The 12,621-nt window shown below is 37.3% G+C and overlaps 1 protein-coding gene across 5 annotated transcripts in view; it reads left to right on the top strand.

Moving 5' to 3' along the window:
• The window catches only part of ADGRB3 (adhesion G protein-coupled receptor B3), a 466,036-nt gene that overhangs the window by 364,676 nt on the left and 88,739 nt on the right, over window positions 1–12,621 (top strand). For all 5 annotated transcript variants that reach the window (XM_055714746.1, XM_055714747.1, XM_055714745.1 and 2 more), the window contains 3 exons: window positions 146–272; window positions 1,937–2,040; window positions 5,385–5,487. In XM_055714746.1, the coding sequence (XP_055570721.1) occupies window positions 146–272; window positions 1,937–2,040; window positions 5,385–5,487 (334 nt within the window). The remainder of the gene's footprint in view (window positions 1–145; window positions 273–1,936; window positions 2,041–5,384; window positions 5,488–12,621) is intronic.

The raw sequence follows: 12,621 nt of genomic DNA, 5'->3' as shown, positions 1-12,621 counted from the left end.
GCCCCACAACAAGTACCTCTCCGCTGTCCGGGAACTAGACTACACTCTCCTCGCGGTTAAACTGCGTTTTCTCCGCACGGAATTGGCCGTCAGGCGTAATTATCCCCATTTCCCCCACCCCCACCCCCCCCTCTCTCCTTTGCAGGAACGACTCTTTGGGAACCTGGTCCACCCAGGGATGTAAAACTGTGCTTACCGATGCATCCCATACGAAATGCTTATGTGATCGTCTCTCTACCTTCGCCATTTTGGCTCAGCAACCTAGAGAAATAGTAAGTAACAAAGGGGGGTGGTGGGGGGAGGAAAATCCAGTTTTAATGCAAAAGGCAATAGCGGGGGGGCTGCGGGGGGCTGGGGGGGGTAGCTGGTCGAGCTTTCCTCTCAGGTATATTTCAGACGTTGCATTGAGCAATTGTTTAATATCGCAGGTAGGCAAACGTCGGTCTCCTGGTGTCTACAGTGTCTCAGAGAAATGAATTCCAGATTCTATGATATAACTAAATCCTAGTGAAATTTGCATGCTCTCAGGCTCTGAATTTCTCAGAGAAAGCCTTCTAATTGTGATGCAAATGTGTTGAAAACTTTTGTATTGAACAATTATCCACTCAACAAGCTTTTTTAAAGGTTGCAAGCCTTTCCAGGGGAATGTACAGGGCTTTATTACTGCTCTTGGTAGGAAAACCCTAGATACTGTAGTTAAACAGATTGCAGATCTGCATTGGACATTTTCAGCACAGATATTCTGTGTAGTCTGTTGATATGATGTAAGAAAAATAATCAAGTTTTCATGAGAAAGAGGCAACATTAAGTGTACAAGCAAACACTCCCAATATTATTGAATGCAAAAATAGCTAAAAAGCAAATATTTGTGAAGTTATCCTGCTAAAGCATGATTTTCCTGGTTTTGGAAGCATATGTTCAGACTCTTTTTAACAGCAAAGTAGATCAGTTTGGAACAAAGTGGTTGAAATAAAACGTTACTTTCTCCCTGAGATCTGGCCTAAAAGTACATCAGTCTTACCTCCTATTTGGGTGACAAAAGGTATCTTGATAAACGTAATTTACAATACATCCCTGAGGCTCTAAAAAGCTTTTTGGTAAACCAGGCACGGTATCTTTTAAAACTTTTAGATCTATCTTTTTTCCATTTGTATTAGCAAATACCATGTCAATTTCAGACCATAAGCACATTCACATATGGAGGAAAAACCTTACCTGATATTTGGCGATAATAGTTTCTTTTACAGCAGGGATTTTCAAGGTCATTTATTTATTTTCATTTTTTATTAATACACAGAGTATAAGTTAAATAATTTTAAATTTGAAGCTTCTTTACAGAAAGCTTGTGATATTGTTGCCATAGATATCTTGCCACTCCTTCTAGACAGAGGCCCAAGGAAATTAAGCATGTGAGAATAGTGGATTGAAGTCAAAGTTATTAAAAGTCAGAAAGTTTGGTAATTCTGCAACAAGCATGAATCGAATTCTGGGACAAATTACCACATGATCTTTAATACATTACAGTGAAACCAAGCTGTTTGTTTAACACACAATTCTAAACATTGCTGTTTCTCAAGAGAAATATATCTTTTAATTAATTTTATCTGAGAAGTAGTTTAAACTTCTGCTAACATCACAGTCTCCTATTACATTGTAATATTACAACTTTATTTCTCAAAATGTCATGCAGGTATTGCAAGACATTTTAAAGCTCAAAGGTCCCTGAGGAATGTACCAATAATTAAGCAGATCTCAGAGTTATGTATGGATCAGTTTTGGAATTAAGTTGATTTCTGCTTCATAAGTAATATTACTAAAGCTATCTGTGACAGTGTGACTGCTTTTATCATTTTGCTTTTGTTGGGTTGGTTTTTTTTTTGATTGTTTTAATTGCTGGAGGATTTTTTTCTTCATGGTTGTCTGTTGTAACCTACAGATCATGGAATCATCTGGTACACCCTCAGTGACCTTAATAGTAGGCAGTGGTCTTTCATGCTTGGCCTTGATCACCTTAGCAGTTGTCTATGCAGCGCTATGGAGGTATGTAATGGATGGACAAAGCTGAATGTGAATGCATAGTTATATAAAGTTGAATTAATATTTAAAGAGCACATTAGGTGCTCTTCTCTTTCCCCACCTCAGTGTGAATGGTATTGTTCTTTCAGTGGGGTATTCATAGTGCCAAATAATATTTTACAGGATTCTTCTATATGACATGTTTCATGTGAGGCTTCTGGCCTATACCTTTGACTGTTTTTCCTCCATTTACATTTTAATACAAAACTTCTATGTGATAAAAATGACATATTAAAGTGCCACGCCAGATATTGCAGATTTAGGGAGGTTCAGTCAAATGGTTTTGAGTTTATCAAATTCATGTATAAGTTTCAATGAAGGTCACAAAATTAAGTAGTCTCAAATAGTGTGGTTCTACATTCCAGTAATAGACTTTCTTTCCATCCTGAGTTAACTCTATTAAAATAATATATTGACTTAAAAGTACAATAGATATTTATGAAGTAAATTAATTTGAGTTGTGATGAGAAATAGCATGATGTCTTAGTGTAGAAGTAGAGAAGTATGAGGAAAAGTCATGTAAATAAAAAATATTTTTTAACAGTGAACATGGGTTCTCATATAGCTTTTTTTCCATAGTAAAAGAAAAACAAGTTCTTATGCAAGTAAGAAGAAACACAGGGAAAAAACAATAGTTTTTAGGGTAACATAAACTTAACCAATAAAACTTTGCTTTTAAAAGGAGCATGATAATTTTACACCCTAATCTCTTTCATTCTCTTATGTAGCCACAGAGACTCACAGGATTAAAAATATATGTAATAAATATAGAATATCGAGTTACATAAGTTATATGTACAAGTATAAAAATTAACAGCTCTTGTCTGTCAAAGCTAAGAATGAGATTATTTCAGGATATAATTCCCATCTGAAGAATTATAATGTTATTTTTGCAGTCCCTGATATATTTAGCACTTGGATGGAAATACTGTCATGCTCAGTGGAACTGATGTTCTCCATTATTTAGATTAAATGTAAGGAAGAAATTTTTTACAGTGAAGGTGGTGAGACACTGGCACAGGTTGCCCAGAGAAGTTGTGGAGGTCCCGTCCCTGGAAGAGGTCAAGGTCAAGTTGGATGGGGCTTTGAGCAACCTGGTCTAGTGGAAGGTGTCCCTGCCTGTGATGGGGGAGTTGGGGTTAGATGATCTTTAAAGGTCCCTTCCAACCCAAATCAGTCTATGATTCTATGATTATGGTAACTTTCAAGCAGAGAAAAAAATGTATATGGTAAGTTATGGAACTAGTGCAGGTTCTGCATCCAGCTGAAGAAAAGGTACCTCATATAGATCTCAATGTTCTATCAGTAAGATATTTTGAAAGTAGTATGACAACAGAGTGGCCTGTCATTTGAATCATTAAGATTTGCCTTCAACACATGTCTCAAGAGCACGTAGCAACCAGCTATAGTGAGAATCCAGACAATGAAGATTTTATGTATATATGCTTTTTATATATATATATATAAATATGGGGGTAGGGATAAAACTGATATTTTGTCTTTATGTCTCTATTTATATTTTGGAACACCCACCTTCCCTCTGAATGGCAGGGCCTGTTTAGAAGTGATATAAGGTAGAAGTATTTGGGTCAAAAGAAGGCCTGTCTGAGCATTCTGTTATGGTTGATTGATTTGATCTACCCAACTGAAAATTCAAAATGAAAAATAAATTCATTGTCAATCTAATATTCCCTTCCCTTCCCTTCCCTTCCCTTCCCTTCCCTTCCCTTCCCTTCCCTTCCCTTCCCTTCCCTTCCCTTCCCTTCCCTTCCCTTCCCTTCCCTTCCCTTCCCTTCCCTTCCCTTCCCTTCCCTTCCCTTCCCTTCCCTTCCCTTCCCTTCCCTTCCCTTCCCTTCCCTTCCCTTCCCTTCCCTTCCTTTCATCAATAGCAGGCTGGCAGAAACACTAAGACCTTCCCTGTTTGTGTCAATGCTATGAGCTCCTGCTTGCACTATATTTACTCAAACACTAAGATCCTTTATAATCTATAGATACTCAGTGTTGGGAACCACCCCAGGTGAATCAATAGTTAACGAGTTGGGAAGTAGAAGCATACTGACTGTGCATTCGAAGGCACTAGACTTTCTGTATTTGATTGCAAACAGATAGAACTAATCTTAAAAACATTTATATTTTAAGGAAAAATGTGGGTTGTGGTACTAGGATTGTTTTGTCTGTTAACTAAAAAACGTAGTGATGTTGTGTAGAGCTGAGAATAAGCAACTACAATTCATCTCATGTTCAAAGTTCAGCATTTCTCATGCATTCAGCACCCTTTGCTATGACCTCCTCAGAGTGTCAGCGATGGGTGTACAGCTCAGGAAGAGACAGAAATATTAACTAAGCTCCAGTGAGAAGCATATAGTATAGGTCATAGAATATGGCATGGTCTTCAGAGGAATGGAGCACCCTTACCTTTCACTTACTTCATTAGTCAACATTTACTCTGGTAGCAGCTATGAAAATCAGGTCAGTAAGGTACTTCACTTGAAACCATAACCATGCTCTTTCTGTCTTAACAGCACGTAAAAGGCCATATATAGAAAAATCAGAGCATTAGTGTCTTGTAGGGAAATAGGTGATAAGACTATTTGACTTTTTCATGTTAAACTTACTTGTAAAATGAGTACGGTAAGTTTGCAAGAGAGACTGTGATGCTTACTGCTATAATTTAATCTTTCTGCACAAACAGCTATTTTTTGGCATTAGATTTTATGAAGGTGAAGATATTACAGTATTATTGTTTCTTCATATAAATTATTTTGTAAATGTGGTGGAACTTCAAGATCAATGTTATCGTTATCCGGATAACATGTTCCAAAATGCACTGGCATAGTATCATCAACAAACCTGCATCTTACTTATGCATCATGAACCACATCTTCTGTTTATGTCAATCACCATATTTTTGCTGAAGTTAGTTATTGTGAGTGTCTATTCCAGCTGTGGATATTCCCAGGGATGAGCAGGGAGCATAAGAAGTTCCTGACATTGAATGCATGCAAGCCCGTTATTATCAGTACGGAGTTAGAACTGTGTTGCCAGCAGTTTTTAAAAGAAACATTGATTATTATTTTTAAAATATACCAAGATACTAAGAGGGAATTGCAGAACAGATATCAAAATATCATGGTTGTTATGTCTGTAATGTGATAGCTCCCTGATACTCTTTTGAGCACTTGAAGGAGAGCTCTTACCTTTCAGAGTACCTCCAATATTTAATGCAAGAATTGCATCAAAGCTTTGTATGACTTACTAGTTGTTTTCCTTTTGGAAAAGCTGTACCCTCTCTTTGTTTATTTGAACAGGTACATCAGATCTGAGAGGTCAATAATCCTAATAAATTTCTGCCTGTCTATTATCTCATCAAATATCCTTATCCTGGTTGGACAAACTCAGACACATAACAAGGTATGATGATGGATTCTATTAAATTTGCCCTTAAATATTGATAACTTTGTTTTACTTGTGTTTAGCTTAAAATAATTACATCCATTTAGTCCTATACTCATAGGACTTGGCTTTTTAAAAAAAAATATTAACAGACAAGGGAAAATATTTACTGTCTTTTGTAGGCTTTTTTCCCCCTCAAAAAATCCCTGTTGGTATTGTTCCCTCTGGATAATCTGTGTTCTCTGTGGTAGACTTCTATGTTTTGTAACTAAATTTCAAAGCAAAAAAGTTCAAAGACTCAACATCAAAAGCACACATTCCGATTCATTATAATAGTTGTAATAGGATTGTCCTATAGTGTTTTTGTCTTTTTATTAACACACTGGTACTCAAAGGCAAGTAGAAATTGCTTAGAAGTTAGAGTACTACTCTTGAAAATGTGCAGAAAAAGTCATCATAACAAGATATAGGACTGTTAAATCTCTGACTGATGTAGCTATAAGAAAGTAATAACCCTGCATACCTTGCTTAGTGATATATTGCTGATTTATTACTAATCTGTCCTCGGACTTTTTCTGAACGTAGTTGTTATTTGTCCCTCTCCTGCAGAGCAGGGCTGTGTCAGTGTTTTGAGGCATCACCCAGTACCTAGTGATGCTAGGCAACTTTCAGAGGTGGCAATAAGTGCTTCAAATTAACTATGGCTACATGATAGCTTGGAATAGAAAATAGGATGTAATTAGTGAACAGGACACTGTGATAAAATGCTGTTGAGGTCTGTAGTAAGCAAGTAGCTGTAAACTAATTCTTTATCCATATCCCACTGCATTAAAGTACATAATGCACTGCTCATCTTAATTTTTCCAATATCTAGTGAAACACATTCATCATCTGCTATAGGATAACTGCTGTTTCTACAACACACCTATAGTTATTCCTATAGTTATTAATTTAATGTGTGCTTAGAAGTTTAGCTGCCAGAAGTCACATAAATTCAATGCAAGTCACACAGCTGTACTTTGTAAAACAAACCCAAACCAGTCATTTCCAACACATAATTTAACAAAATTATTAAAATTAAGGTATTAATATGCTTTAATTTTTTGGTAAAGGTACAAACAAAAAAAATATGGGTTTGCAGAAGAAACTCATGTTACTCTTACAGATTTTATTAAGGGGAAAAAAAGTCAGAAATGCACAAGCAACTTCAGAGAGCCAGAGTGCAGAAGGATTAAGCCTCCCTAGAATTCGGCACCATCATACATAGTCATATGTATTATTTTATTATGTATTTCAAGAAAAAATGTGGTTCAGCAGCTGAAAGTTCCTGTGTATATAGCCACTGCGGAATCAGGGTTTGAGGGCATCAGTTTGACTGTGTTTGATAACATGCTCTCTAGGTATGCTGGCAGACTTTCTCTGATGCTTGACTCGGGGAACTCTGGACTAAAACATGCTCTTAATCCAGTTACTTTCTTTTAATCTTAATCTCCTTGAGCTCCCTTACATCTGCTTCCTGAACTCCTGAAAGTACAGTGATATTATATTGACTTACATCTGAGAACAGCAGATCTAAAAACGGAGGTGTTCAGAAGAAATAATAGAGAAAAAAACAACACATCACAAAATTTACATTTTGAATATATGGCCTGAAATATGACTATAAAATACCACCTTTTACAACACTTGTCTTCTTTTTGAGTCCGTGTCTTGCTTTTGATATATGTACCATGCAGGAACTTCCAGCCAGGGAGTACCTTTAATGGATCAAATGCAGAATACACTTTTTATACAGAGGAAGATATTCCTTGTTACAGACCAAAAATCTTTCTAGCACTATGTCCACTGATATGTGAATATATGGTAGCTCCAACAGGCTAGCCTGTGAATGCACCATCCACAAAATGGCCAGCGAAAGCCACTGTTTAGCAAAAGCCTATTCAAATTAAAGTGGTCAGATCCAGGTATGACTTCAGTATGTTTGTAAGTAGGGTTGCGTTTTGGCATTAGATGTATTTGAATTCAAGTTATGAAGTTTTTATTTGCAAAGATCATATATGGCCAGAAGAAGCTAGTGTTTGATTTTCAGTCCACAGAGCTAGATTACAATACTGACATCTGTAGGAAAAATTATGTTTTCATTTTGCTCAGCTGGAAAATTAAATCTGTAAATGGGAACTTCAGAAAGCAAATCGGGTCCTTACCTATGGTTTAAGATGAAAAAAACATTTTAGATTAGTTTCTGAGATTTTATTATTGCCTAGAAATTAAACCATTTGGGGGTTTAGTGCTTGTCTTAAAATTTGGGGAGAAATCTGGGGAATACTTTATCACGACAATGTAATACTCAGGTCAGCAGAAATTGTTTCCTGAATAAAGGCTGAGGTGGTGTGTTATGACAAGAAGATAAGCTCAGGTTTTTTAATGTATCAGAGACAATTTGAGAACTATGATAGGCCAAGTCTGTACTCTGCTCATATTATTCGTACTATTCTCATATTATTGAGGCACCTAGTTAATGTCCATATGATGCTGCTGTTCACAAACTTGAAGAATGCCTCTTTTTTCCATGCTTTAGTTTGGCTTTGCTTCTGAGTTTGAATTGTTCCCAGCTCTGTATTTGTGTATATTCCCTTTGAGAATAGGTGCTTGTAAATGTTATCAAAGCTGAATTCCAGTTTAAAGTTGAACAGTGTGTAAAGTAAGTGTACTGAAGGTGTATTTATAACAAACAGCATATTGTCAGTCTGTTTTCAGTTTGTGGTTTTCTCTGTCTCCATTAAACACTACACCAACTACTTCTATTCATTTCAATGCTATTCAATCTCCAGGAAAATTCTGTGGTTCATTTTAGTATGCCCACTGACATCTGTGACAAAGAAAAAAAATTTGTGTCTCTTGGTCTTTTCTGTTATTTTCTTTCTGGTTTATGTAAATTATAGATACTTAGCATGTCAGGTTTAGCTTCAGTCTTTGAAGGATGAGTATATCCTCGATGTTTTTACAAAAGCTTCTTTTAGTGAAGACTATGTGATCCAACTAAGTTCTGCCTCTTTTCAGTAAAAAAGATCATGGTATTTCCCACAGGCAGAAATGGACAAATTATTTTCAGAGGACATGCAGAAGTGGTTTACGTTCTTTCAAGCTACCATAGCTTTTCCATTTCTAATATTACCTGTTTAAAAGTGATTTTTTTGTCCAGTTTCAGTAACTTGAGGATATCAACATTATACCAGAGGTTTAGGTCATTGGGCTTTTTAGCTTGCTGTAGAATAGTTTGTGATGGGAGGCATGGAGGGGAGTAGATGTCTCTTAGAAGATCTGGATTGGGATAGCAAGAAAGCTTTTTGTCAACAGGAAAGCCTTGATCCTTTATTCCTTCTTAGCCAAACGTGTTGTGCATCTTATTGAAAGACACAGCTGAGAAATGTTCTGCTTTTTTCAGAATGTTTCCCCAAACCTTTCAAATTGGAGAACTTTGTTCAAAGCCTTCTTAATGTTTTAGACTGTGTAAGAGATTTCTGTTTTGTCAGATCCTGTTTTGAAATACAGGTCACTGAGGGCTGAATTTATAAGAATATTATGAAATTAATTAATTATCGTGCTTAAATATATTCGGTGTTATGCTAGGCATGAGACGCACATTAATTTACTTTAGTATTTCTTTCTGTCTCTTGTTTTCTGTGTTAAATGTTAGCTACATAATGGTATTTAAATTTGAGGGTATGCAATTGATACACTGGAGATAGCCCTTTAACAGCTGAATTTCATTGTAACATTGAAATTAAGCCTTCTGAACTAAGGAAGGGTAACACTTTTCATATATAACCTAACATCTCAAATATCTGTTCTTTCACAAATACTATGAGGTGTCTCTAACATCTACAAAAGTGTTATATATTTACTCTGAAGAGACTGACAGTTTTCCTTGAGGAAATATCTATCAGTGATTTGTAGGTTTCACTGTAAGGTAACTCTTCTGTATTATGCTTCATAATGTTCTTCTTGCCATCAAGAAAAATGGTTGTATTTCTTCTATATTTGAACCTTTAATGCTTTAGCTATAAATCTTTACTATGCTTCTGATCCCATTTAATGAATGGGTTCTCTACGCCAAATACATTATTGATTAACATTATGTGGATTTTTTAATAAATTCTCTTTCCTTTCCATACATTCAGAAAATACCTTGATTTTTTTCACAGTTCTGCCTAAATAAAAACACATTAGCTATTTGATGTAAAAGTTCTTGTTTACCTATTTTTCCTGTGAAGAAAGCAAAGATGAACACAGTTTAAAATAAATCATGGAATTCATTCTACATATGGGCAAAAGTTAATTATTTTCTGTATTATCTGTTTCTGAGTGTACTTAAGAGTTTGTTGACAGAGTTTGGGTCACTTGTGAGAAAAAGGCATATTTTTAGAAATGTCATAGGACTTCGTATATTTTGTTAGCCATATTCAGTTGTATGTGTGCCTACCAAGGGAAGAACAAGGAAGACATTAAGACACAAGGCAAGATTTAGCAACCCTGATATGCTGTGTCACCCCTGTTTAATTGCAGTACTGAGTTTATTATGCTTACTATTACATTTTGGAATTTGTCTTTTAGACCATACCTGAAAGGATATGAAAAAGCCATGTCCTGACCAATTAAAGAACATAACATAAACAATCAGTAGTTTTGATAAGTGCATGGTAAACAAGTAAAACCCCCATAAAATTATGTAAATAATAAGATTTAAGTGTTCACTAAATAGGCTGACTGGACAAAAATACCCCAAATTTAGGTTTTTTGTTTGTTTGGTTGGTTGGTTGGTTTTTGAGGGTTTTTTGTTTTTGTTTTTGTTTTTTAAATAGAGGTTGTAGGCTGAAAGAAGCAAATGGAAGTGTAAAGGATTTGAGAAGCCATAGCTTCCCATTCCCACAGCACTCTGAAGCTCTAAAGCAGCTAACTGTTTAACTAGAGCTCCCTCCGGTTTTGCGAAACAGTGGGTGGCAGGATCCCCTGAGAACCTGCAGATGTTCAGGTGGTATTAATGCTGCCTCCAGCCATGTGGTTCTTGCCCCCATATCTGCTGCTGCCTTACAGATGCAGGCATTGTAGCAATATATCTCCTAGGAAACAGCAAGGGAGACCTAGAGCAGATGGAATGGACAGAGAAATGATGCTAACACAGCATTAAGATTGTGTTAGAAAATCAATGAGGAAGCAGGGAATTTAGTATGCCAGGCAGTAGCAGTCTGTGTTTCAGGTCTTGCCCAGAGAACTTCAGGGGAATACCCCTCATTTAAGCAGCTGAAACCCAGGAAAATATGTTCTATTTTTGCCAGTACCCAACTTCCAAATCAACACCTACTCTGCTGATTGTCGTCTCTTTCTTTGTGTTATAGCTTTTTGAACAGCTGAGCCACAGAGTCTCTGCTATGGGTTAGCCATCAGAGAATCACACCAATAAATAGGTCAGCAGTCAGAGTGCACTGCACCTTAACATCTGCCTGCTGTGTATTTGGGAACTCAGAAACAACAGGAGAAAAGTCCACTTAACTGAGCAACTCTTATTACGAGTAGGTCTGTTTAAGCAACACTCTTTTACCCCTCCAAATTCTGACAAAAGCCATTAACATCAGCTGAATTAACTATCTGCATTTAGATTCTCATGAGAACTTCTGGGAGCATATCTTTCTTACCCAAGATCAATAAACATTGTCACTCATGCTACTGTTACCTGCCTCGGAGGAGAAAGTAACATTCTTCTCAAAAGTGCCTGCCAGTCTGATTCTCAAAATACATCAACTTTCTAATTCAGTTTGTTATTTCTAAACAAAACAGACATTTTGATTGTAAGTGGGTTACGGGGAAGAAATTGGGTAGATAGCATGTACTCTCTGCCTGCAATCCCCAGAAACTTTTTAAGAGCTCTGTGAACTGTAGAATCACAGAATTGTCCAGGTTGGAAGATCATCTGTTTTGACCTCATTCTCAAGGCAGGGTCAGCTGTAAGGTCAGAATGGTTTGCTCAGGGCTTAATATAGTCAAGTCTTGAAAAGGCATGGAAACTGCACAACTTCCTTGGGAAAGCTGATCCACTGCTTGACAGTGTTCATGGCTAAAATGTTTTCCCATATATCTATCTAGTCTGGACCTCTTCTTGTTTCAATTTATGCCCATTGTCCCTTGTCATCCCACCACACATCACTGTGAAGAGCTTGGCTTCATCTTCTCAATGACCTCTCTACAGGCACTGACAACTGCTGTTAGATGCCCCTGAAGCCACGTCTTCTCCAGGCTGAACAAGTCCACCTTCCTTAGTCTCTCTTCACAAGTCGTGTTCCAGCTCCCAAGCATCTTGGTGGCCTCTGTTAAAGTCACTACAGTTTATCAAGTCTTCCTTGTATTGGGCAATCCAAGTGTATTAGACACACTATTCTAGACACACTAATGAGTGCTGAGCAGAGGAGGACAATCCCTCAACCTAATGGTTGTGCTTCTCTTAATGCAGCCCCAGCTGCAGTCATCCATTTGTGCTGCCAGAGGTCACTGCTGACTCACATTCAGCTCACCGCCCATCCCTTCAACCTGTTTAGGTCTCTCTGAATGGCAGCCATGCCCTTAGGCAAATGGTGTGGTCCCCCAGTTTGGTGTTATCTACAAACTATATGAAGAAGCACTCCACTGCCAATTCCAGCTCAATGACATTAAACATAGGTCCCTGGATAGACCCATGCAGTACTCTGCTTGTTATCTGTCTCCAGGTAAATTGCACACATGAGCCATTGTACTCTAAGCCAACCATCCATCCAGTTTTTCATCCATCTAGTTGTCCACTCATCCAACTGTGACCTCCTAGTCTGGTTCCAAGAATATTGTGAGAGACTTTATTGGAGCTCATTTTAATGAGCTTTATTCTGAAAAGCAAAAGTGGTGTTAGTTTGGAAATCCAAAATTTATTGAAGTTTACCCATGAAAGACTGTGTCTGACCTATGACTCACACTGGTGCCAGCTCTAGTGTCTCTTCTCCCACCCACCTAAACAACCACACATTGCACATGTGTGCTGAAGAATGTTGCACAGGTGTAGTCTACTCTCTCCTCCCTGGTTGTGGTGCTGGGCTTAGTGCTGGCATGTGTCTCTCTGGTGTTCTGCCT

This window comes from Falco cherrug, chromosome 6, assembly GCF_023634085.1.
Source record: "Falco cherrug isolate bFalChe1 chromosome 6, bFalChe1.pri, whole genome shotgun sequence".
NCBI lineage: Eukaryota > Metazoa > Chordata > Aves > Falconiformes > Falconidae > Falco > Falco cherrug.
The sequence above is the reverse complement of the archived record's forward strand: the minus strand, read 5'-3'. Positions and strand labels throughout refer to the sequence as shown.